Below are 26873 nucleotides of genomic sequence, written 5' to 3'. Positions count from 1 at the left end.
AAATAAGACCTTTCTCTGTGGTAAGCAATTTTTTGACCCAGTGTCTAAGATTGGGGTTAAGAGTCACAAGACCCGAACCCTACCTTTACAACCTAAGGACCTTACGTGGACTGTGTAGTTATGAATGAAACACTAATATGGTCACATGGATTATTTTTAAATTAATTTTCAGTCAACCAAGTGACATATCACTTCATCCCTCTTGTTAAAAAATACAGAAAACACAGATACCCCTCCAGCAGCCAGACTCCAGTAGGAATGTCCATCCTGTGTGAAAGTAGAGCTGCATTGTACAGTTATGGAGCGACTGAGTGTTCAGTATCCTCAGAGGAAAGCCTGTTCATTGTTTCTAAGAATATTTGTGTTTAAGTCAGATTGCCCTGGGCCGAGGGAAACTTGAACTTCTCGAGGTTGAGGAGGAGGAGACCCACAGGACTGAGATTTTGGTAGAACAGGATAGCGGAGAAGGCAGTGGCACCCACTCCAGTGCTCTTGCCTGGAAAATCCCATGGACGGAGGAGCCTGGTGGGCCGCAGTCCATGGGGTCACTAAGCGTTGGACATGACTGAGCGACTTCACTTTCGCTTTTCACTTTCCTGCATTGGAGAAGGAAATGGCAACCCACTCCAGTGTTCTTGCCTGGAGAATCCCAGGGACAGGAGAGCTGGGTGGGCTGCCATCTATGGGGTCGCACAGAGTCGGACACGACTGAAGCAACTCTGCAGCAGCAGCAGCAGAACAGGCAGGTTGAAGTAGAGAGGGAAGGAACATTCTTGTCCAAGGAGACACTGAAGTTTGTACAACTTAATCTAGTTAAAGCTACACCTACATGAGACTTACTGTTAGGAGAAGCTATCGGACTCAATATCCATGCCCATGTGTACACATCAAATAATGCCACCAGAACCACCAATAAATTTGAAATGGAAGAGATGCCTCATTATTCCACACACTTGTTGACCACCATTGTGCATAAATGGCAAAGATTGTCCATACCTTATTTCTTATGTTCTTATCCCTGGTTTACAGATTAGGAAACTGATACACAGAGAGTGTCAGTAGCCTATCCAAAGGCCACATTGTTAGGGGAGACAGGTGTGGGTTGGATGCTGTCATTCAGACAGGCTCTTTTCTTGGCATCATGCTTCTTTGGAGATCAGCTAAGATAATCAGTTTCTGGGATACAAAGGTCCAGTGGTTTAATGCCTTTGACTCACTAAATGTCAGAAAAGTTTTGAATTCTCTTGGCATAAATTCATTACAATCTAATATCATTGTAATTTTCTGAACATCTTTTTTATGACAGAAAAGACACTCCCTAAATGTTTAACCACAGACCCTGACTCAGCTCTGGCCCATCAGCTGAAACCCTCCTTGTCCATCAGTTGAATGTCAACTGGTGTTTCAGGTCTCAGGAAGCCCCATTGATAGCAGTGAGGGGTGTTTTAAACTCCCTTGACCTTAAAGTTAATTTAAAACAAAGAAAGGAAAAAACACAGTATCATTCTCAAAAGCTTCACCTTAATCTGCTCTTAGCTATAGTTTCAGCGTTCTGATAGCAATCTCTCAGGTTGTTTGGGGGTTTGTTTGTATTGTTGGAGCACTGAAAACTTCAATGAACCTGCAGAATTTCATGACTGAGTGTCTGCCCTGTTTTTCCCTTTTTCTAGGTCTATTATTAGCAGAAGATTTTTCTGCATAGTTGGCACGCTGTACCTGTATCGGTGTATTACAATGTATGTAACCACACTCCCAGTTCCCGGTATGCATTTCAACTGCTCTCCGAAGGTAAACCTTTCCTCACTGTAATTTCCCTTTGTGTTTTTTCTCATCTTGTTCAGGGGGTCCTTTGATTTAGACCAGAGGTGAAAATTTCTTTAGAAGCAACCCCCCTCGCCTTCATCTGGGAACATTACTGAGCAATATAGTTAGGTGACCCCACTCCTTCTCAAAATCCCCAGACCCTGGCAGCGCTTCCCAGCTGGGGGAATTTGTGGTCTGCTCAGTGTGATGGAAGCAGCTCAGCTTTGTGTGTGGGTGTAGCTCTTTGGTTTCCTGCCAAACTTTTAAAATATCATTTGCTCCCTTGTTAACAGCTCCAGAAGCTTTTGTATGCTTTTCCCCTCTCTTAGATGGAAAGTTCGATTCCAAATAATATTTTTTCCTTCTTTCTATTAAGCCCTACAGTGGGAATCCAGAAGAGCAGAGCTAGGGACACCATTCCTATCTCCTTGCACCCTTTTGTTGTTCAGCAGCTCTTTGCGACTCCATGGACCGCAGCACGCCAGGCTTCCTTGTCCTTCACCATGTCCCAAAGTTTGCGCAAACTCATGTCCTCCACCCACCAAATAAGATCTCTCCTCCCTGCTGGGGCGCTTCACTGTCCTGATCTTCTCTAGCAGCAAATAAGCTTTTCTTTAAAATAAACTCTATTCCTCTCTCACTGTCTCTACCTTCCCATCAGATTCACCTAACACTCCTTACCCCAGCCTCTGCTTTGGCATAATTTCAACTGGGAAGATCATCATAACTTTATGAAAGGATTAGCAGGAGATTTAGTCTTTAAAACGTTTAACTTCATGAAAGCTCTTCGGTGCCAAAGGAAGTAGAAGCAGCTCATTTCCTCAATCTGGGGGGAGAAAATGTGGAATGCTGTGATCATATGTTTGAAATGTTTGGAAGCATTTCTTTGTATCACACTTGTGCTAGTGAAACACCCTTTCAGTTTCATTCATTTGCCCTTGTGTTCCTTCCATAAGAGACATTCTGTTTGATAGAATCTTGGAAGAGGGCTGAAAAAAATCAGTCCCTTGAAAGAAGGATTTTTAAAGTGGTGACTTTATCCTTTGAAATTTTGGATTTGTTTAGGTCGCTTGCTTATTGTGGGTCCCCCTCCTCCCTAGAGTTAGCATAATGTGCTCAGAGGCATCTCGTGTCTTACTCCACTCCTGCATTCTTGCTGCAGTCTGTTTCTGTAATGAGAGAAGCCTCCCTGGAGAATGAATGGTCCCAAGGTTCCATCGTCTCCCTCAGCAGTACTGCCTCCCTGCACCTCCTTCTCACTCTTTCTTCAGCCCTGCTAGAGAAAGCCAGACTCATATCTTCTTTATCCTCAGTGAAAACTCTCCGGCACTTGCCTGAAGCTCCTGACTCATCGGAAGCTTCTTGTCACTGAGAATCCAGTGATGTAAACTCCCGCGGTGAGGCTGGCTTGATAAGCAGTGTGTTTTCAGTAGTCGGCTGACTGATGGTTTAGTTCAATCCTTAAAAAAAAAAATTCTGTGGATGGGAAGTTTTTCCACCAAGGAGCATGTCATACCAGTTTAGGTAGAAGTGGAGTCTGGTCAAGCCCATGTTGAAGATAGACCCAGCATCAAGGGGCTGTGCTGTGTAGCCTTTCTCCCAGGTCTGGTTGCAGCCTATTTCTTCTTAGGACTAGTCACCGGCAAACCCACTGTTGGTTAGCACTGGCGCTTACATCTTGAGTCATCAGCAAGACTAAACCAAGATCCTGCAGTCAAAAATAGCTTGTGGGTTTTCTTGGTAAAGATAGAGGTTAACAGGAACTGTGTGCCCAACCAAACCCAAACATGTCGCTTGTTTATCATGCTGCCAGAAACCCCAACTAGGGCCATCTTTCTGTGACAGTCTTCTGGAAATTGGAGTCTTTAAAGTGAAGTATACAGGAGGGAGTGAAATGTTAGCAAAAGTTATTAGTAAAAACTCATTAAATCTAATTCTTTTGTAGAAAAGAGCTCATGGAAGAATGGGTTCAAATGACAATTTTTTATTCTGAAATTTTCCAACTGTATCCCAAGGAAGAGAAACCGGTATAAGGAACCTTCATACACTAACACCCAGATTCAGTTCTTATTCAGATTTGCTTACATTTGCTTCATCTTACTTTCTTTTTTTCTTTTGAAGTATTTTAAAACAAATCCCAGACAATGTTACTTCGTTGCTTCATTCATATTTAATATGCATCTAAGTTTTTGGACATTTTATTTCATAACTTGAATTCTGTTCATACCTTCAGCACAATTAACCATAATTGTTTGGTACTGGCAATTACTAGTTCATGGAATATCTTGATTGTCTTTAAAAATGCCCGTTTTAAAAAACAGTTGATTTGTGTAAATTAGGATCCAAAGACTGTATATAACATTTAGTTGTTAAGTTTCTACATTCTAGAGCAGTTCTTTCTTCCCCACCCTACCCTTTTTTAAATCCCATCAGTAACTGGTAGAGATCTAGCAGTTGTCCTGTAGAAGACACCACATTCTGGATTTATCTGCTGGTTTCTTTGTAGTTCAATAAACTTCTTCCTCTCTCTTCCATATTTCCTCTAAATAGAAAGTTGTCGTGGAGACTTGATTCAGTCATTGTAATTTTTTGGCAAGAACACTTCATGGGTAAACGAGAGTGATTTCTGAAGCTAGACAGAAGAACTGGGAAAGGTCTTAAAGGCTTGGTGGTATCTCTTGGAGTCAGATCAAGCTTAAGGGATTGGAGGACAGACAAGGGCCAAAATATCGCAGTGGGGAACAGTGTCCAAAGGGAGCAGAGGGGGTTGCTAGAGAGATCCCAGAGACCAGCTTTGCCTGCCTTGGAGCCATAGCTGGGGCTGGGTTAGTCAGACCAGAAACGAACCTTACTGAAAGTCATCCAATCCAGTGTCTTGATATCCTCGCCACCACCATCTTAATCAAATTTTCTCTGAACCTTCGCACAGAGAGGGCGTTATTACCTATAACAATGCAAACCTGCCCAGCAGTAGGAAGAGTGCTGGGGTCAGAGTGAGGGTGGGGTCAGCCGGCGCTTGCTAGTTGTGTGGCGGTTGCGTCTAACGTCTCAGAGCTTCGGTCCCTCTGTTGGCAAGACAGGGCTTATGACACTTTTTGCATTGTCATAAGGAATCGTGAGAGTGGAAGAAGGCGTGAATACATGGGGTCTGTCGCTGTAAAATGCTGTATGGAAGGAAGAAAGCTTTGGGTGTCACCATCATGCTTTCACCCCTAGAGTGTGATTCATCCCCTGAAAATGTACTTAACATGAATTAAGCACCTGCTGTGACTGAGGTACTGGAGAGCAAGGGTGAGCAAAGTCGACAGAAGTCCCTGCCTTTGTGGAAAATGCCTGAAGACCATCTCAGCCAAACTTGCATCTTATATAACGTGGGAAATGCTGGTATATGAGGGCCTTAAGCTAAGCTACTGGGCCTAGGGATAGAGAGGAGGAGACCAATCTAAGCGGCTGAATCAGTATAGCTTAGCAATACATTTGATACAGGGAATGAGGAGAGAAAGGAAGAATTTCAAAGGTGACTTCAGATTAAACAAATAGAGATTGAGGTACTTGTGAGACATCTCACTGGTGGTATCCAGACCAATGAATAGTGTGCATCTGAAGTTAAGAGGGAAATCAGTGCTAGAAGTTAAATATTTGTGATTCATCATATCCTGGATGGGATAGATATGGATGACAAGGCCAGAGACAGGACATAAAAGTACGAGGCTTCCAGAACTGGGTATCCCCTGACTTGAGACACCATCCAAGGCCTATTGGTTGGTGGATACTCTTAATGATTATCAATTATCATTAAACTCCAAGGGTAGACAGTTGATCTTTCGAATATGATTTCGTTAAGCGTGTGAACTTAAACTTGATTCTGTCATCATACAAAGCTCCATAATTAGTATATTTAATTCTTCTCTTAACGCCCGTTCTCAAAACGCATGGCTTCTAAGAAAAATGTTCCAACAGGTATACAGTATTAATTATGAATACCATCCCTAGTACTCATTCATTTGAGGGCAGTGTTCTCTTTGCTTCATAAAAATGTTACAGCTCAGGGAAGTAATTGTCGTGTGAATGATGAGGTGAGGAAGAGAAGGAGGCATGTCATCAAATACTCCTGTAACAGAGATGAGCCGCTGGGGCGTGGGAAGGGAAGGAGGCATTCACTTCCTGGGTCAGGAGCTTCTGGGAAGCATTCGACTAGTGTCCCAGTATGTGACATGCTGGGCTCAGGAGGTGGCCAAGTTTGTGATCCGTTGATTACCCCTTGTTAATTATCTCAACACAGCTTTTCTCCAAGGAGCATGTATCCAAACCAGGAAACACCCTCTTGTCATCTTTTCCAGATTTCTAGGATTCAGTTTTTAAAAACAAATAAACAAAAAAGCAGAAGCATTCTTCTGTGTCCTAAGACTTCTGTAAGAAAAAATGTTGCTGTTTTAGCAGACTCGACAAGAAAAGAAAAAAAAAATCCAAATCTACCCCAGGCCCCAGATTACAGATACACTAATGTTATTGAAAGAGAGGGTATAACTTATGCTGTTTTTACCTCTCATTTTAAGAATCACATGTGTTCATCGAGTGGCTGCGCTTTAAAGTGAGAGTCACGCTGGTTCTGTTATTTGGTCTCCATGGTGACCTTAGGTTTGAAAACCTTCAAAACGAGAGAGTTTTGTTCCCGCCTGGGTACTTAGCTGGCTAATGCCTTAATCTGACATGGTGTTGTCAGTGAAATAATTCTCTTGAACTTCAGAGATATGTCTTTTTATTTTTCCTTTCAGCGTACTTGAACATAGCCCACTGTGGGACAAGGGTTATGTTTGGGTGTCATCTGAGATTAATTGTTCAGCGGAACAATAAAATACACACGTAATAACAGAGAATCTTCGTATTCTTTACTGCCACTTCAGCTGTTTTGTATGGGTGTGTTGCACAAATTAGAACGATCAAAGCACTCCTTAGTTCGCTGCTAAGCCACGGTGTAGTAATTCACCCCGTCCCGGGTCTCTCTACTGGCGTGCGTTCAGTCTTACAAGACACAGGATTCATTGCTTTTCAGGATTTCATATCTTTTTAAGTTCTTTCCTGCTTTCTTAGGTAACAGCTTGAATGTTTGAAAGCTGCCCTCCTAGCTTCTGCTAACCTTATCTGCATTTGAGAATATGGCTCGTGTTCTCTTACCAAAATAACTTTATGTCATCCCATTAAATTGTGTGGAATTTGCATTGTCACTGCTTGATTTTACCTGATGTTCTGCTTGCCTCCCAGTTTCTTTTCGTCAGTATAGTTTTCATTTTGTTTATTCTCATTTTTTTTTAAAAATTCTTGCTTATGATTTCCAATATCCTTCCCCATTCCAAGTCTCCTTTTCACTTTCCTTTTTCTCTCTCCACTGTTCTGTTCCTTTTTCAGGAATGAAACAGAAAAAAATAAAGAAATGTACTAAGTCACATATTTCTTTCTTTAAAAAAAAAAAAAGATGTTTTTTCCTCCATTTTAAAGAAACTCTTCAGTTGTTGCAGAGACATTGTAAAAATAAAAAAATGATACACTCTCCGCCTTATGTTTCAATATATTTCTTAGTTCTTTACGCATATTTTTCTTGCATAGTTCTAATCATGCTTTCTTTGCAGTTATTCCTGTGTCATTATGGTTAACGTTTGTTATATGCATTTTTACATGATCTTATAAACCTTCTAAATGGTTTTAGTTTATGAGAAGTCACCGGGGATTGTGAGGCAGAGAGAGGATAGATGACTTCTTTTCATAAACAAGCAGATTGCTGACTGCATTTTTTTAAGATTCATCCGTTTATTTATCTGTTTTTTGGCTGTGCTGGGTCTTCGTCGCTGCGTGCAGGCTTTCTCTAGCTGCTGCAAGCAGGTGGGCAGCTCTCAGGTTGTGGGGCACAGACTTCTCATTGCAGTGGCTTCTCTTCTGAAACACAGGCTCTAGGCATGTGGCTCAGTAGTGGCAGCTCCAGGGCTCAGCAGTTGTGGCACACGGGCTTAGTTGCTCCTCGGCATGTGGGATCTTCCTGGACCAAGGATGGAACTGATGTCCCTTGCATCGCAAGGCAGATTCTTAACCATTGAACCACCGGCGAAGCCCAGATTGCTGATTTCTGAAAAAAACATTTCTAGAGGACTTGTCCTGTGTGGGATAAATTTTGAGGATACACAGATGTATCAGTCAGTCACAAAATATGAAGTGAAAGTTGCTCAGTTGTGTCTGACTCTTTGCAACCCCATGGACTAGGCAGTCCATGGAATTCTCCAGGCCAGAATACTGGAATGGGTAGCCATTCCCTTCTGCAAGGGATCTTCCCAACCCAGGGATTGAACCCAGATCTCCCGCACTGCGGGTAGATTCTTTGCCAGCTAGCCGCCAGGAAAGCCCAGGAATCCTGGAATGGGTAGCCTATCCCTTCTCCAGTGGATCTTCCCAACCCAGGAATCGAACCAGGGTCTCCTGAACTGCAGGCAGATTCTTTACCAGCTGAGCTACCATGGAAGCCCGTATGAAACCAGTCAATCCTAAAGGAAAGCAACCCTGAATATTAATTGGAAGGACTGACGCCGAAGCTCCAACACTTTGGCCACCTGATGTGAAGAGCTGACTCATTGGAGAAGACCCTGATGCTGGGAATGATTGGGGACAAGAGGAGAAGGGGGCAACGGAGCATGAGATGGTTGGATGACATCAGTGACCTGATGGACATGAAGTGGAGCAAACTCTGGGAGATAGTGAAAGACAGGAAAGCCTGGTGTGCTGCAGTCCATGGGGTCACAAAGACTTGGACACAACTGAGTGACTAAACAACAACAAATGTATCAGGCAAATGGGCATCCAGAAACTGTGACAGACATGTACCGTGTGAGATTACTCTCTGACTACAGTCCTCACTCTAACAGACGTTTGGAGCTCAGTTGCCATGGAAACAGGGAAGAAGGTGGCAAACTCTCCTGAGAGTGTTGGCTGCACTGAGGGGGTGCTGTCCGAGCCAAGTCTGAAACGGATGAGAGGCAGTTGGCCAAGTGGAGTTGATTGCTAGGTGGAGAAAACAGAGAGGGTGTGAAAGGGAGTCTAAGAACGCAGTAAGTTAGACACACCTGGCATGTGATCCTGTGGGCTGCGTGGCCAGAGATTAAGCCAGAGAGGGAAGTTGTGGGCAGATCTTCAGAGGTCCGGTCACTTTTCCCGAGGAGTCGGGCCACAGGAAGCCAAGAAAAGTTGAAGCAGGGACTCTGATGTGATGACATCTGTCTCTTAGGAAGCCATCTCTCTTGTAATATGGAAAGTGAGCTATTTGGGAGGTGGGGAAGGAGGTAGGCTTCGAGTAGTGCCAGTTTATGTGTGCCTGTTCATGCCGGGTATGAGTCTAGATGTTTTCTCATTGCATTCTCACCGTCGTGAAAGAGCGGAAGTTGCAGTTGGTCCAGAGATGCTGGGCTTGCCTGTTGTCCTGCAGGTACTGAGTGGCAGAGGCAAGAAGTCCGGCCTTGTCTCTGTTCCCGGCACTTCATGTGAGGGAGACGGACGAGGCTGCTTTCGTGCAGTTTTTTCTGAATTGAGAGAAGAGGAAGGTCCAGATCAGGGCAGACATGGGGAAGGTGACAAAGGTTTCCTACGTGGCAGCGGCCCTCTAGTGTGGAGAGAGAGAGCATTCCCCAGAGACAGCCAGAAGGGCTGCAGAGGTGGCGCTGTGTGACTTCATGCAGCACGATCCAGAGCACAGGCAGCTGGACAATGGGGGTTTCATCCCAAGGAAGTTTCCAGATCTTTCCAGACACTACAGGCTAGTGGATTCGACTCAGAAGCCATACTGTCCTGCTTGAGAGACTCCCACAGGTCACGTGTGAGACAGTTTGAGCATCACAATGAAATCATGACAGTAATTGTACATTAATAAGAAGCATTTAAAAAATTAGTGATAAGGGAGGAGAAATTAACTACTAGATATTAAAGAAGTACTAGAAATAGAAAGTCTCCATTTTTCAAGCACTGTAGTAATATTTTAAACAAAAATCATCTGTAGATGCTAAAACCATTGGGTGAAAGATGAGGCACCACAATATTTAAATCATTTCAAAAAGTCACATACAGCTTGTTAATAATAAAGGGGCAAAGGTGTGTATTTGGTTGAGAAGTCTGTCAGACATTCTGGCAGCCACCTGGTAAACCAGCTTCAGGACAAAGGATACCAGACGTTCTTTGATTTGATACATTGGATAGGGCACATCATTCTGTGTATTCCTGCCAATAACATTTAACCTGAATTAAAACATAAGGAAACAATCCGATAAAACTAAGTGGAAGGACATTCTATTAAAAAAAAAAAAGTTGTCATTAAAAAGTGACTGAGAAACTAGTAGAAGATTCAAGAGGGTGACAGGTACCCTCTATTCATCTCCTCTGACTGGATCCTAGATTTGGGGGGAAGCTATACAGGACATTGTTGAAACTGTGGGGGAGTCTGAATAAGGATGTGTGTTAACCCCAGTGGTATTGTATCATTGTTAAGTTTCATGAGTGTGATTACAGAAGAAAATGTCCTTGTTGGCACCTTTAAAGGTGAAGTGTCATAACTACTCAACTTAATTCTCATGTGGCCCAGGGGAAAAAATAGGAGAAAGAGGAGAAGCAAACGTGGCAAACCACTGATCATTGATGAGTCTGAGTGGAGAGTCTAAGGATGTTCGTTCTTTTCTTTAGATTTACACGTTTTCAAAGCAAACATCTGGGGGAATATTTTTTCACTTCATGACCAGGTAGGCTAAAGGACCTAAGTGATAATTTTTGTTGAAGGGAAATATTACCTGACTGACATAATGGATTTCTTTAATGTGGCAAATAAGTATCTGGATAAATGCAAATCCATAGCTGACATTTATTTAAGATTTTATGAAGCTTTTGATAAGTCTTATTACTGAAGGCCACGATGAAATTTTTTACGTTTTTTTCTGGGGAAGAAGGAGGCTGATTGAGGATTAGTGTTTTACTGCTTGTAATTATTTCAAATGGGCTTCCCTGGTGGCTCAGTGGTAAAGAATCTGCCTGCAGTGCAGGAGACACAGGCTTGATCCCTGGATCAGGAAGATCCCCTGGAGAAGAAAATGGCAAACCATTCCAGTATTCTTTCCTGGAGGATCCCATCGACAGAGGAGCCTGGCAGGCTGCAGTCCATGGGGGTCACTAATAAGAATCAGTCACAACTTAGTGACTAAACAACAAATAAATTGTTTAAAGACCCCCTCCCCACCTGGCCTACCTGGCCTAGGAACTGATGGTTACGTTGGATAATGGAACAGAAACAAACCCCTCAGAACTTAGTGGAGGAAAAGTGTTTTTTCAGAGTTATATGTCTGGGTTCTAAGAGGACATGCATAGGGGAATCTCCCCACTTCAGATCATTTGAGGTGATATAATATTTGCAGATGAAACTAAATCTTTCCAGGGGTGAAACTAAATCTTTCAGATTACCATCTGAGGAAGAATTCATAAAAGTGATCACAGATGAACATGCATGAGGGCTCTGTCTTTAAAAAGAGAACAACCCAAATTTCACTTTTGGGCTTCTAGACATTGAGTTCTCACTTAAGGAACCTCTCGCCCAAAAGATGGACCTAACTCGGTCGTTGTAATGCTGTCTGATATCTGTACAGCTCTTTATAATTTTAGCAATCACTTTTACAGACATTATCTCGGTTTGATGGTGAGGGTTGAGGGTGAGGAGGTAGCGTTGTCATCATTTAACAGATGGGAGAACTGGAGCTGGAGTGGATAAAATGGTCTGTCCAGGGCCACCTGGAGAGCTAGCCCAAAACAGGACTATGCTCCTTGTCATTCTTGTGTTTGTTTTGTTTTAATTAGAGGATTCTTGCTTTACGGTATTGTGCGGGTTTCTGCCGTGCATCAGCAGCCACGTGTCCCCTTCCTCCTCAGCCTCCCTCCTGTGCCCCCAACCCCGATCCCACCCCTATAGGTTGTCACAGAGCATCAGGATGAGCTCCCTGCATCACACGCAGATATGAAAGTAAGCTTCGAGATCTTCGGAGCCTTCCTCCAGTACAGCACAATATAAAGCAAGGAAAGTTAAAATCAAACTGAAACACCTTGTTTAAGAAAGCAGAAGATATGCAATTTGTTTGTGAAAGATTCCTATGAAAATAACTTTTAGAAATGAGAAGTCTGATTTAAGTGGGAAAAGCAATGAGAAATCTTCAGTGAATAATGAACAAAGTTTGTAAACTCTCCAGCTATATTGAATGGCATGTGTAAAATAAAGCCTGCCTAGCTGATTTTTCAGGGCTGCTCTAAGATGAGGCATTGGTAAGAGGCAAAGACTATATTAAAAAGCATTTCCCTCTTTAGCACTCACTTGCAGCCCTCCCTTCAAGTTATACCAAAGCCCTGGATTTGTGCATTGTTGTTTGATGAGTTTGGGATCCAGGTTCTCCCTCTCCTGCCAGTATGAAGCATAAGTGAAAGTCCTGGCTTTTCAGCTGTGGTTAAGAGACAGGCAAGTGCACAAGGCCATCCGCACAATGAGTGGTATTAACAGCCCGTTACTAGAAAGCTGTGTACTCAGCACTGAAAACATACTTGGGGGAACCTGTGTTTAGTAACCAAAGGCTCACTGGTTTGAACCCTTCTGGAGTGGTCTTTCTCATTCAGGAGCCTCTCCCTCTGCCTTGTGCTCTCAGTTTCCATGTCCTGTATTGCTTAAGTGATTTGGCCAGTTTACTTAAGTTCGTGACCATTTATTAGAAGTCAAAGAAAGCTGCTTTGTTTTTACTGGAAAGTGATTTTCCTCTGACCCCAGGAGACATAAGCATGTAGATAGATACAAGACCTTGTCACAGCTTTGAAGTGCCCACTGAGAAAGTGCTTGTGTGAACGTCCCCCAAATATCTGTGCTTTCAGAAATGACCACTTGAAGGCCTCCTGGTGGGGAGGTAACAGCTCCAGGGACACGCCACCCTCTTTCCCACTGAACACAACCCACAACACAGGCCATGAAGTCTGGAGCAGCTCTTTGATGACTCTGGAAAAGGGTAGCGGGCAGAGTGGAGAGGGGAACTGAAGTCAGAAGTGGGAAGTAAGGAGAGTCCAGCTGGGAGGCTCCTGTTTCTGTTGCCCCTGCTTCTTCCTCTTCCCCTCCCCCTTTCTCCCCTCCTCCCTCTTCCTCCTTTCCCCCTCCTCTTCTGTCATCCTCCCCCCTCCTCCTCCTCTTCTGTTTTCTTCCCCTATCTCCTGCCTATACTCAGAGTTACCATACATCTCAGAACTGCACAGCTCCAGGGGAATTGAATGGAAGTTAACCTTGGGCAGAGACTAAGAGAATCTCCACCAATTCCCATGCAAACCGTGCTAACATGTAGTGTGTACATCCTAGACATTTTTTGTGCATGTTGTTTTTAAACAGTGATACTTATACCAAACATTTTGTTTTGCTTTTTCCTCTTGGTAGAAGAAAGTATCTCTGATACCTTACTTACTACATAGTCACTGTATACTTATTTTCGAATAATTTTTTTAAGTTACAGCCTAGTTCAGTGCGTTTGAGTTGCTATAGCATACTTCTGAAGTACTGCAGCTTCTGGTTCATTAGGTCCTGAGAGGGCACAGACACACCTCACTTTATTGAACTTCGCTTTGTTAGACTTTACAAATACTGCAGGTCTTAGAAGCCGAAAGTTTGTGGCAATTCTGGGCTGCAGAAGTCTGCCAGCATCATTTTCCAGCATCATTTGCTCACTTCATGTCTGTGTCATGTTTTGGTAGCTCTAACAATTTTTCAAACTTGCTGTATTTGTTATGTGCTTTGTGGCCAGTGATCTTTGATGTTACCACTTGCTGAAGGCTCAGATGATAGTTAGCACTTTTAGCAGAAAAGTATTTTTTAATTAAGGCCTGTTTTTTTAGACATAATGCTACTGCACACTTAATAGACTAAAATATAGTGTAATGTTACTTTTTATGCACTGAAAACATAAAAACTAGTGAAATTGACTGAACTGGAATATTCACTTTATTGTGGTGGTCTGAACCCGAAATATCCCCAAGCTCTGTCTGTAATCACAGCCAACTCCTTCAGTTGCCAGTACTCCCTTGGCCCAAATTCTGAAATAGCAAGGGAGCAGTTATTTAATAATTCCCATTTTGGTTGTTTCCAGTTTGTTGCTTTTATAAATGCTGTTTTTCATAAAGGTTTCCTTCCTATTCCGGATCATTTCTTGGAGGTAGATTCCTAGAAGCAGTTAAGCACTGACTCACACACAAGTCTTGGCTGTTTGGATTGCTGGTCAACATTGATGATTATTTTTGCAGAGGACTTTTGCCAGCTGTAATAAATATATTACTCCCCAGGTTGATGATGAGCAAATTGAGGCTGAGAATGGTTCGGCTGCCCAGCATCAAACACCTGATGGGTAGAAGAGCCATGGTTTTGGCCCAGCCTGTCTGCTTCAGAAGCCGCTCTGCCTGTTCGTCTCTGCATGCTGGCTGGCAGGCTGCTGCAGTCACCACATTTGTTCCCTCCTCTTAAAGGAGCCTGTTTGAGAAGATCAGTGACATCGCCTGTGCCCCACCGTTGGCTCTTTACTTAGCTTTCCTAATTCGATACAGAAAAGAATGAGCTCCTCCTAATGTTAATTTTTATTTCTGTTTGTTTGACAGAGCCAGGGCCTTCAGGCTGGTCACATCCTCTGTCCTTTGATAAATTTTGGTTCCTAAATGGTCTTATTTACTTGATTTATATGTGCTGTGTACATGATAAAGATGTTAACTTGTTTCTGTTCCAGTTGTTTTGTAATTTGTCTTACAGTCTATTTGCTTTTCTAAAGCATAATTAAACATTTTAATGTAGCTATAACTATCCATTTTCTTTTCCTTTTGCCCTCTTAGCTTAAGAGATTTCCCCCTTGCAGAGGCTTGACAACCACAGATAGATATTTTTAAAAAGAAAGCATCAGTTCAGTTCAGTCGCTCAGTCGTGTCCGACTCTTTGTGACCCCATGAATTGCAGCGCACCAGGCCTTCCTGTCCATCACCAACTCCTGGAGTTCACCCAAACTCATGTCCATCAAGTCAGTGATGCCATCCAGCCATCTCATCCTCTGTCATCCCCTTTTCCTCCTGCCCCCAGTCCCTCCCAGCATCAGAGTCTTTTCCAATGAGTCAACTCTTTGCATGAGGTGGCCAAAGTACTGGAGTTTCAGCTTTAGCATCATTCCTTGCAAAGAACACCCAGGATTGATCTCCTTTAGGATGGACTGGTTGGATCTCCTTGCAGTCCAAGGGACTCGCAAGAGTCTTCTCCAACACCACAGTTCAAAAGCATCAATTCTTCAGTGCCCAGCTTTCTTCACAGTCCAAATTTCACATCCATACATGACCACTGGAAAAACCATAGCCTTGACTAGACGGACCTTTGTTGGCAAAGTAATGTCTCAGCTTTTGAATATGCTATCTAGGTTGGTCATAACTTCCCTTCCAAGGAGTAAGCATCTTTTTATTTCATGGCTGCAGTCATCATCTGCAGTGATTTTGGAGCCCAGAAAAATAAAGTGTAACACTGTTTCCCCATCTATTTGCCATGAAGTGATGGGACCAGATGCCATAAAAAGAAAGCATACATAGAGGTATTAAGGGTACTTGTAAGAAATGCAGCAGTTTGGGGCTGTTTTTCCTCAAGGCCATGTTTACCTCATAATCTCTCCCTCTTTTCCTACTCATACAGTTTCCCCACAGACATTTTCCTGCAAAAAAGGGAGGGCAGATTTTGGGAGGGATGGTGCTCAAGGATATGATTTATAGTTTTCAGAACACGGAGTTTGGGAAGGACAATTTGAAATAATGTAAAATGAAGAATTCCCTAAGCACTTTTTACCATAATTTTCTACTATATATTACCCATTCTTATGACAGAACTAGACCAAGCTTTCAACATAAAACTTTCAGAAAAATTTTTATCATGTTTATACATGCACGTAATCTAAGAAACAAAATAGTTTTACACTACTTATGATGGAAAACAGTAGTCCCCAACCCTTACCCTAACCCTATTCCTCTATTCCAACCCACTTTCCTACTTTCTTGCAACTCTTTTTAACTGAATCTCATGGTATTACTATTTACATTCATTTCCCTTTTTACAGGATTTTTTGTGTATGTGCTTATCCTTGGTGTCTGAGTGACATGGCAATGCTGTTTCTTTGTCATTTCTAATACAAGCAGTTACCCACTTCCTGCGGGTGTAGGTCAGGATTTAGAGCCCTGTAACTCTACACCCCCACATCTACCAGCTTGCAAGCGTTCAGTGCCTTTTCCTTGCCTTCTTTCCCTCCCCAACCAGTCCACTACCAGAGTTAATGCTTCTTGCCTTCTCTCCCCAGTGTAGTTTTCTGTCTTTGATTTAACTGAATATTCAGTACTTACATTATTACAGTTTTGTAAATGCTATTCATAGCCTAGTCATATGCTTTCCTATAATTACTTTTCCTGTTCAACACAATATTTTGTTTCCTACAGAGTTGGTAATTGCCTTGCTTTTTGTTCTGTTAGTTTTCTATGTACTTACTTCTCCCACCCCCAACCCACGGTATGACTCAGTCCAGCCGCAGGATTGGGTGTCCTGGTAGGGAGGGCTTCCTCTCTAGGCCGGAGCTCTCAGTCCTCCCTTTCTTAGCATCCTGGCAAATCCCATTTCTTTTTTTCTGTTTACTCCTTTGCTTTGTAGAGTGTATATTGTGCAGTTTGCTGCAAGAAGAGTCATAGGTGGTCAATGTGTTGAAATCTTAATATGTGAAATGGCTTTAGTTTATCTATCCTTGATCTAGCCTTTAAGTTTATGCTCAGTTAATAACGGGGCTTCCCTGGTGACTCGGTTGCTAAAGAATCAGCCGACAGTGCAGGAGATGAGTGTTTGATCCCTGGGTCACAAAGACCCCAAGGAGAAGGGAAATGGCAACCCACTCCAGCATTCTTGCCTGGGGAAGCCCGTGGATCCCTGGCAGGCTGGCAGGCTGCAGTATATGGGGTGGCAAGAGAGTCGGACACGACCTAGCAACTGCACCACCATCGCCACAATTAGTAACATGGCTGGGTATAGAATCCGAAGTTGAAAGTCATTTTCCCTCGGAACTTGGAGGCGCTTTTCTGAAGCCTCTTCTTTTCTTTTCCTGCTTCTGAAAAAGCCTGACTCTTGATCTTTCGTGTGAAGCTTGTATTTGATCACTGGCTCCTTTATGCTCTCTTGCTAACCCCAAGTTTCTGAAGTTCCTAACACAGCTGTGTGATCGGTTTGCTTCTATTGAACTGGGCTTTCATTGATCCCTTGCAGTTTAGAAATCCATTTCCTCTATGTGATATGTTCAATATGACGTCCTTAACTAGAAATCTTGTTTTGTTTTTAAAAGGGAAATTATAATGAAACACGCTTCCCAGAGCCTGAAATATTATCATTTAAATGTCGAAAGGGGATTATGGTCATTAAATTGGCTAACCAGAATTTAAGAGAGTGCTGACAAACATAGAATACAGACAGTCACGTATATCATTTGCCAGAGCAAATAAAAGCTTCAGTGAATAAGTTGTTCTTGCCATTGATTGCTCTGGTATCCAGTCTTTCAGAGAAAGATAGATTTATTTATAAACTTTTATTAAAAGGAAAAACATACACTTCTATTTTTCTGGGCTCCAAAATCACTACAGGTGGTGACTGCAGCCATGAAATTAAAAGATGCTTACTCCTTGGAAGGAAAGTTATGAACAACCTAGATAGCATATTGAAAAGCAGAGACATTACTTTGTCAACAAAGGTTCGCCTAGTCAAGGCTATGGTTTTTCCAGTAGTCATGTATGAATGTGCGAGTTGGACTGTAAAGAAAGCTGAGCACAGAAGAATTGATGCTTTTGAACTGTGGTGTTGGAGAAGACTTGAGAGTCCCTTGGACTGCAAGGAGATCCAACCAGTCCATCCTAAAAGAGATGTCCTGGGTGTTCATTGGAAGGACTGATGTTGAAGCTGAAACTCCAGTACTTAAGTCAGCTTTTCGTATCAGGTGGCTAATCTGAAAAGACCCTGATGCTGCAAAAGATTGAAGGCGGGAGGAGAAGGGGACGACAGAGGATGAGATGGTTGGATGGCATCACCGACTCAATCAACATGAGTTTGCGTAAACTCATGGGAGTTACTGATGGACAGGGAGGCCTGGCATGCTGCAGTTCATGGGGTTGCAAAGAGTCGGACACGTCTGAGTGACAACTGCACTACCCGCATAATTTCAGAAGGGTGAAAGTACATTCTACTCAGTCCCTAGCTTTAGTTTAGTCTCCTAAAATCACATACCCCCCCCCCAAATTCATTTCTCTGATTTCCCAGTCTCTACCTGCTTTAGCTATTAAGTCAGCAGAACACTTGTCCTCTAGGCCAGGGGTCCCCAGCCTCCGTGATCTAGTGCCTGATCTGAGGTGGAGCTGATGTAATATAATAGAAATAGCATGCACAACAAATATAATGTGATTGAATTATCCTGATACCGTCCCCCATCCCCAGTCAGGGAAAAATCGTCTTCCCTGAAATTGGTCCCTGGTGCCAAAAAGGTTGGGGACTGTTGCCCTAGGCCAAGTGTGTGAAATAGATCTTTAAATTTTTCTCAAAGTTTTCCCCCCAAGTGTCAGTTAAGGTAGTATAAAGAAAGATATTTAGTAACTAGCCATGACATGGTTGGATGGCATCACCAACTCGATTTACATGAGTTTGAGCAGGCTTCAGGAGTTGGCGATGGACAGGGAAGCCTGGCAATCCATGGGGTCACGAAGTTGCACACGACTAAGCCACTGAACTGAACCATCTGCTAAGACTTGCTTAAAAAGCGCTGACATCTAAGGAAAGCTCTGAAGCTGCATGCTTCGTCTCTAGGACCACACTCTTCTGGGGGCCGTCGGGAGAGCAGTGAATGTTGAGCAGGCACACTTCACTGGGGGGCGGGGGGGAGGATTTTACACGTCCTAATGTAAATTTGTAAAGGAAAAACACGCCAGTGTGTCTCCTGTAGTCTCAGATCCCCCGCTGAATGCTTCTATAACTAGATGTATGGGTTTTTACCTCCAAACAAGCAAATGTCTCTCTGTAAGTCCATTTTGGCACTGTCTACCTGGAAATAGATCCCACAGGTTAAAGGCTTCAGTCTCACACCAAATGCCTCCCCCACCCCACTTCAGAATGCTAATTGCTGTTTCAGATTGTTGCCTGTACTGCTTATCAGCTAGCTGTAAATTGGAGGTTCCTATGACCCCCTCCGTGGAGTCAGTTAATTTGCTAGAGCTGCTCACAGAACTCAGGAGAACATTTTACTTATGAGTTGAGCAGTTTTATTATAAAAGAGTATAACTTAGGACCAGTCACATGGACGAGACATGCAGGGTAAGGTATCTGGGAAGGAGTGTGTACTGCACTCCCCGCATCTTCACATGTGCACCAGCCTAGACACTCTCCAAACCCCCATCCTTTTAGATGTCTCTGGAGGCTTCATTATATAGCCATGGTTGATTAAATCATCGGCCGTTGGTGATTCACTCAGCCCCCAGCATCTTTCCCCTCCTTGGAGGTGGGAGGAAGTGGGAATGAGATTCTAACCCTCTAGTCACCTGGTTGGTTCTCCTGGCAATCACTCCCTATCTTTTGGGACTTTCCAAAAGTCCCTTTAAACTCAGAAACAGTCAGGTGTGGTTGAAAGGGGCTTTTATGAATAACAAAAGACTCCTTGGGTGGTACTAGTGGTACCACCTGCCAATGCAGGAGACCTAAGAGGTGCAGGTTCGATCCCTGGGTCAGGAAGATCCTCTGGAGGATTCTTGGCTGGAGAATCCCATGGACAGAGGAGCCTGGCGAGCCATAGTTCACAGGGTTAGGAAGAGTCGGACGTGACTAAGGGGACTGAGCATGCGTGCAGACACCCTTATCGTGTCCCTCTCAGGAAGTTGCAGAGGTTGTAGGAGCTCTGTGCCAGGAACAGGGATGAAGACCGAATATATATTTCTTACTATAAATCACAGTATGATAAAACTTAATTCTGAGCACAAACTGTAATCATGGCATACTTGTATGTGGGTCAGTCATGAGTCTGATTTCTCTTCTCCCACCAGCTTTTTGGAGACTGGGAAGCCCAACTGCGGAGGATCATGAAACTCATCGCCGGCGGCGGCCTGTCCATCACCGGCTCCCACGACATGTGTGGGGACTACCTGTACAGCGGCCACACGGTCATGCTCACACTCACCTACCTATTTATCAAAGAGTGTAAGTCTAGAGCGGCCTTCCGTAAGAATTTCCTCACCCGCCGTTCCCCACAGGAGCAAGATGGGGTCCCGGGAGGGCAGCCCCTCCTCTCACTAGCGCGCTCACACCCAGCAGGCACCCTGGGAAATGTATGTCACAAGTACCTGTACTTCTTGGGGGAAGTGCCTCGTTTCCTTAGCTGTCAGCTGTGGTATCAGTGTTTTATGACTGCTGGAAGGAGCCAGAAGGGAGGAGACAAAATTCCAAGCCTGGCTGGATGATGGTAGATGTTGTGTTCACTCGGCAGCCATTTTTCAGGCACTGGGCACTGTACCATCTGCTCCAAAGAAGTGCATGGGGGTTGGTGGTGCCTCTTCCCTCAGACAAGCTCTGGTCTCAGGGAGACTAAATGATGCAGACATTAAATGGGAAATTTCTATAAAAAATGTACTTAAAATATTTTATGATGAAACATACAAAAAATAATATTACAGGTACCCCTGTATGCTGCTGAGATTTAATATAAGTTTTTGTCAGATCTGTTTCAGATGACCCTTGTCAAAGCAAAGGAAATATATATTAATATATATTTTCTTATTATGAATACATATTAATACAATAATTATGATATGTATTATTAATATAATGGAGAAGGCAATGGCACCCCACTCCAGTACTCTTCCCTGGAAAATGCCATGGACGGAGGAGCCTGGTAGGCTGCAGTCCATGGGGTCGCTGAGGGTCGGACACGACTGAGCGACTTCACCTTCACTTTTCACTTTCATGCATTAGAAAAGGAAATAGCAGCCCACTCCAGTATTCTTGCCTGGAGAATCCCAGGGACAGGGGAGCCTGGTGGGCTGCCATCTATGGGGTCGCACAGGGTCAGACATGACTGAAGCGACTTAGCAGCAGCATTAATATAATAATAATAAAATATTAATATATATGTAAAGTTTTTCATTCCTTCCCCCTCCCATTTTCCTCTGTTATTTCTCAAGTATGTTTTATTCCTTTCTCTACTTGTAGAAAATTCCATTGTCCTTAATATTCTACTGTTAGAAATAGTCTCAGTGAGCTTTATCTAGGCAGTTCCCATGAAGAGCAACAAGAGAAGCCAGGCTGTGGGCATCACAGAGGAGGGACACACATTGCGTTCTGGAGGTACTTGAGAGCCTGTGGCACCTGTTGGAATGTCAGTGTGGTTGGAATTCAGAGAGGTGGTAATAATGAGAATTGAAAAGTGAACTGGTGAGTAGGAACCAGACTGTGGAACATGCCTTGAGTCACAAGAAGGAGTCTGAATTTGCATTCTGACAGACATGAGGTGCCCATTGAGAGGTTGTAACCACTGGGGCGGTGTCATCTGACTTACCCTTTAGAGAGGGAGAAAGCACTCCCGTAATGACTCACAGGATGGATTGGAGAGGGCAGAGCAGGAGTGGAGTTAGCAGACCAGCTGGCGCTATAGTCCAGGCAAGAGATGGGAGTGGCCCAAACTATCAGGATGATGTTGGGGTGGAGAGAAGTGGGGGAAACTGGGAGAAATTCACAAAAAGGAGTCTACAGGTAACAGGATTGGTTGTGGGGGTACAGGGGACAGGTGATGGACTGAAGGGTGAAAGCCCAGTTTTGGTCTTAAAGAAACTGAGATGGGGAAGACAGGAAGAGATGAGAAGACATCCTTTGGGGCACTGAGTGAGAGGAGAGACAGTAGGTGCTCTGCTTGTCCTTAGTAAGTGACCAGATAGAGTGAATCCTAGCAGTGTCTGTTCAGGACAGTCAGGGCGCGATCTGGCCCTGGCACTGGAGTATAACTGGGCATGGAAAAATGGGCACGGATGTCAGGCCTAATGTCAGCAGCCCTAGGAGCCAGATTCCTACCTGCTGCTGGTTGGTCCCTGAAATACTTTAATGGGGTTAAGCTTTATTCTTGAAGATAAGACTGTTAACCAAGTTGGATGACGTGGGTCACAAACTGATTCTGAATCCTGGTGCCATCACTTACTCATGCTGTGACCTTGGGAAAAACCTCTGATCTCTGTAAGTCTTAGTTTCCTCATCCTTTCCCACTGGCTCAGCAGATAAAAAAAATCCACCTGCCAGTTCAGGAGACACAGGTTCAGTCCCTGGGTCAGGAAGATCCCTTGGAGGAGGAAATGGCAGCCCACTCCAGTGTTCTTGCCTGAGAAATCCCATGGACAGAGGAGCATGGTGGGCTACGTCCATGGGGTTGCAAAGAGTCAGATACAACTGAGCAGCTAAGCACACTCACACAACTTCTTCATCAATGAGGGAGAGGTTGTGAAAATTAAAACAGATGGCGTATGGGGACGCTAACAGGGGAGCTGGGAGAATGAACAGTAGCTGCTCTTTGCTGTTGTATTGGTATGTTATCAAATACAACTCTTCCAGGAAAGGGAACATGGAGCCCTGTACATACACTAAGACTTCTGCCCCAACCCCTGACCATGCCATTTAAAACTGCAAACCTCCTTCCCTTCACCCTCTCTGCTGCTAATCCCACTTGTCTTAAATCCAGAGCATTTAACATAAAGTATAAGTTACTTGATTATAATTATTATTTATTGTCTCTTTTCATTACTGGGAAGGGATCTCCCCACAAAGGCAGACTGTTTGCCTGTGACGTTAGTTGATACCAAGATCTAGTGACTAGATCTTGTCCTGGGTGTATTGTAGATGCTTAATAAATAGTGGGTAAATGAATGACTGATCCTTGGACCCCCCTGAGAATCCTATAAAAGGCTAAACTGTCTTCCCCAGGGTGAGGAGGGTAGATCATATTCAGACAACATTTTTGTCTAATGTTATCAGACCCTCTGAAGCCCGTTCATGGAGAATAAAGGTAGGAGGGCTTACACCAGGAGAGATTTTGAATCTCCCATCAAATGACTTCCCAGACACTGTCCTGCCCTTGGAAGTGGACATGGGCTAGAATTCCTGGTCACTTGGATTCTCTTATTTGTATTTGAGAAATGGACACCTTAAAGACTTAAAAAGTAGAATATGGTTGCAGAGCTTGGAAAGCAAATAGGGTGGTTGTATCCATTATAATTGCCTAGTCTGTGTATAAAGATCCATAGACCAAAAGGTATTGATTTTTGTACAGAGCATTAACCCCATATTATTTCCAGGTAAATTTAATTATCAATAGACAGTTTTGTTTTTAATGGAGTGTGATGCATTAACCTGTCCTTGTTTGTCCTTTGAAACTATATTTATGATTATATGGGTCAAGTAATAACCACATATAAATTACTGTGGCTAATACAACCACTTGATGAAATAAGCTGCTTCCTTCTAACCTTGGCTGCATAGACGCGAAAGCCCTTGGATTTGGCTTCTATGCAACCAAGCCTAAGCAATCTGTTTTCAGAAGGAAAGATCCAAGGTAGTTGGATTCAGAATGAATAGTTGAGGCGTGGTTGGGTGCCCTTGGTCACACTTGAATAATAGGACTCTTCTTGCAAATTTCTCCTTTTCAGATTCCCCTCGACGACTGTGGTGGTACCACTGGGTCTGCTGGCTTCTCAGCGTGGTGGGAATCTTCTGCATCCTCTTGGCGCATGACCACTACACTGTGGATGTGGTGGTGGCGTACTACATCACCACGAGACTCTTCTGGTGGTACCACACTATGGCCAATCAGCAAGTGAGTTTTTCTCCTCCTCTGGTGTTAACCCCTGATGATCTTGACCAGCTGTTGCTCGTGTGGCAACAGACAGAGTCAGCTGAGACTATATTGTCTCCTGTGGTGCTGATCCACTTCTGAATCAAAGCTGAACCAGATGTGTTTCTATAATGACATAGGAGATGACGTCCTTCTAGAACAAGTATCACATTCTCATCGTCCCTGGAAAATACTTTTTTAAGCTGTGCCCACCTCTTGCTTGATCTTGCATTCCTACCTTCTTTTCCATCTTGGGCCGCTCACCAGCTTAATACGTAACATTTGATTAAGTCTCTCCATTTTCATGATAGGAGAGTAACTAAAGCACTAATTGAAGTATTTATTTATAGACAAGAGACTTAAGTAAGCCACACGTTCTCCATGTACTCCTGGCATTGGAGTTATTTGTTTCTCTGCTAGAGAAACAGGTGTGGTCTGGTGTGCAGTTGGGTACAGAGTGTAGAATGGTGGGGTGAGTGTGAATCTGGGGCCATAAAGGTGATCAGGGGCTGGATCTGGGGGCCTTTGTGAATTGTAATATGGAAAATATTTGAACCTGAAGTGAAACATTATGAGAGCCATGTGTATGTTCCTATCGGGGCTGAAACCATCAGTTGCTCTTCCTGACTCAGTTTTCTCTTTGTGTGTTCTCTTAGGTGCTAAAAGAAGCTTCCCAAATGAACCTCCTGGCCAGAGTGTGGTGGTACAGGCCGTTTCAGTACTTTGAAAAGAATGTCCAAGGAATTGTACCTCGGTCTTACCATTGGCCCTTCCCCTGGCCGGTAATCCACCTCAGTAGGCAAGTTAAATACAGCCGACTGGTGAATGACACATAACAGCTCTACGTGGTGGAGAAAGAGGAACTGTCCGAAGTGCTAAGAACTCCATGAGAGAAGATGCCACAAAATAAACAACTCCCTAATCCCATTATCTTTCAACAGTTACCTTGACTTAACCTATTGAGTTACCTGGTCAGCACTGTGATCTTTTTTTCTCTCCAAAGGACCTGCGTTGGACAACAATAAGGAAAACTCAACCTATCATACACCGTACACATCTCCTGTTCATAAGTTTGGGATTTACATAATCTGCGACCACCATGTTCCTTTGTATGACGCAACAGCGTAAATGTAAGCTTTTATATCATCAGTTCTGGTCTTTCCAGTTACATCTGGAAATAAAGCGTATTATTTTCTTGGGAAAACATACTTTTCATATCTCTTGCCCCAAAGATTGGGCTGTAAGCCATTTTCTAGCAAATGTCTCTATGAAGGTTTCTTAAGTACCTGAATGGGGTTCGATTCTGAAATCTTTCTACCTGTTGCACCAATATTCAAATAAAAATGACAGACACAGGAAGGTTTGGTAACTTTGGGTTTTGTAAAAATCAGCAGAGACAGTGTGTCAAAAAGTGCAAAAAAAAAAAAAAGATTCTGTTATAAAGTGATTTTCTAAGTATTTCCTAACTTTATTTTTCAAAATGATGTTATGAAAACCAAATTTAAAGATTTTTACATGTCAGAGAACAGAGAGTTAAAATTTAAAAATGCTTCTTGGGAGAGAAATTTGTCTATGTTTCTAGTGCCTTTCTTGTCTTGATTGTATGGTCAGTAGGCAATCTTCAATGTTTTTATTTAAAATAAATATTCCATGAAAATATAAATGTATGTATACACTACTAAATTTTGCATTTATAGCTAAATTCAATCAGAAGACTGTTTATGGTTCTCAAACTGCTATGAATTAAAGAATGGGGGAATTAATTGGAAAGTGAGAGCCTGTTCCCATATTGTGAGCAGGCGACGATGACGTGTACCACTTCAATTATTTTACCATCTATTTGGTAGTTCGATTTTAACTATACAATGAAAACAGCCATGAATTCTTTGTTTTTAAAAAGAGAGTTTTGAAAATGATCACTTAACTAAAACTTGAAAGCTATAAATTAGTTATCCATACTCTCATGACAATTTTGTTGGTGAACAACAAAAAAGAGATCTATTTCTTTAAAATATATTCATGCAGGAACTGCGTGTAGTTCTAAGTTTTACTCCTAACAGAAGTTTGTTTGGGGAAGTATTCTATTCTATACTTGCCAATGTGGAGAACAAAATAGTTTTTTAAGGATGAAGAAGTATATATATCCATTCTGTATTTTATGTGCAGCAGACTTATCTCCGTAGGGTTTTTTGTGTATTCACAAGGTGATATTTGTATTGTAAAACAATAATGGTGAAGGAAATAAAAAGGCTTTTAAAATTTTGTTTGTTTTAAATCTTTGTAAAGTTATTATTCCAGAGAGTATACTGATTATCTTAACAGCTTACCTAGATCATAAAGTAATCAAGATGCACTTTTTAATAAAAACTGATACTTAAAAAAATGTCTACTCTTTCTAATGTGTTCACATTCTTCACAAGTCATAAACGAAGTCCTTGAAGCAAGATGTAAAAACAAGTTTTGGCATTTCCTCGCTGAGTTTGTTTGAGAGAGGGCCTTTATAATCATATTTCTTTTCCCTTGAGATTCCTTGAAACGTACTCTAAACTTCGGTGTAACCTCTACAGATAGCGTATATTTTTAAAACGTAAGAGAAGACTCACAGGTAAGTTCAACTGCAGACCACTGTTTAGCAATAATTTTCAATTCTCCAATTCTCAATCAAGTCACTTACTTTTTCCCCCTATAACTGAAAGTAATATAAGTTTTTCAGTTTAGATGGAAAGGGAAAGTAAATTCCGAAATGAGAAATATGGTCATAGTTCTTTGAGAATCAATGGTAAGAAAAAATTTTTAAAAAGGAAAAAAAATATGTTATTCTTGATGTGGGAGAAGAATGAGGATGTTAACAGTGGAAACCTGTTCTTATGAAGGGAAGCTGTTGTCCTAACCTGGGAGGCTACAGCTGTAAAACTAGAAAGATTTGCTGCATGGGACCAGATGCTGAATATTGAAACGGTAAGTAACTTGAAAATGAATTCTTGCTATATGCTCAGAACAGCATTTTTTTTTCTCCTAAATCAAAATTTATATTTAAAAGATCATTATTTTAAGTTTACCTACTGCATTTGTACCAAGAAGGTCCCTTAATGGTTGTAC

The 26873-nt window shown here is 42.7% G+C and overlaps 1 protein-coding gene across 3 annotated transcripts in view; it reads left to right on the top strand.

The window, feature by feature from the left end:
• The window catches only part of SGMS1 (sphingomyelin synthase 1), a 168696-nt gene extending 142588 nt beyond the window's left edge, over window positions 1-26108 (top strand). For all 3 annotated transcript variants that reach the window (XM_068961331.1, XM_068961330.1, XM_068961332.1), the window contains 4 exons: window positions 1671-1788; window positions 19951-20104; window positions 23590-23756; window positions 24431-26108. In XM_068961331.1, the coding sequence (XP_068817432.1) occupies window positions 1671-1788; window positions 19951-20104; window positions 23590-23756; window positions 24431-24610 (619 nt within the window). In that variant the 3' untranslated portion in view covers window positions 24611-26108. The remainder of the gene's footprint in view (window positions 1-1670; window positions 1789-19950; window positions 20105-23589; window positions 23757-24430) is intronic.
• Window positions 26109-26873: the final 765 nt, after the last annotated feature.

Source organism: Capricornis sumatraensis, chromosome 23 (assembly GCF_032405125.1).
Source record: "Capricornis sumatraensis isolate serow.1 chromosome 23, serow.2, whole genome shotgun sequence".
Classification (NCBI taxonomy): domain Eukaryota; kingdom Metazoa; phylum Chordata; class Mammalia; order Artiodactyla; family Bovidae; genus Capricornis; species Capricornis sumatraensis.
This window is presented reverse-complemented; position numbering and strand designations above follow the sequence as displayed.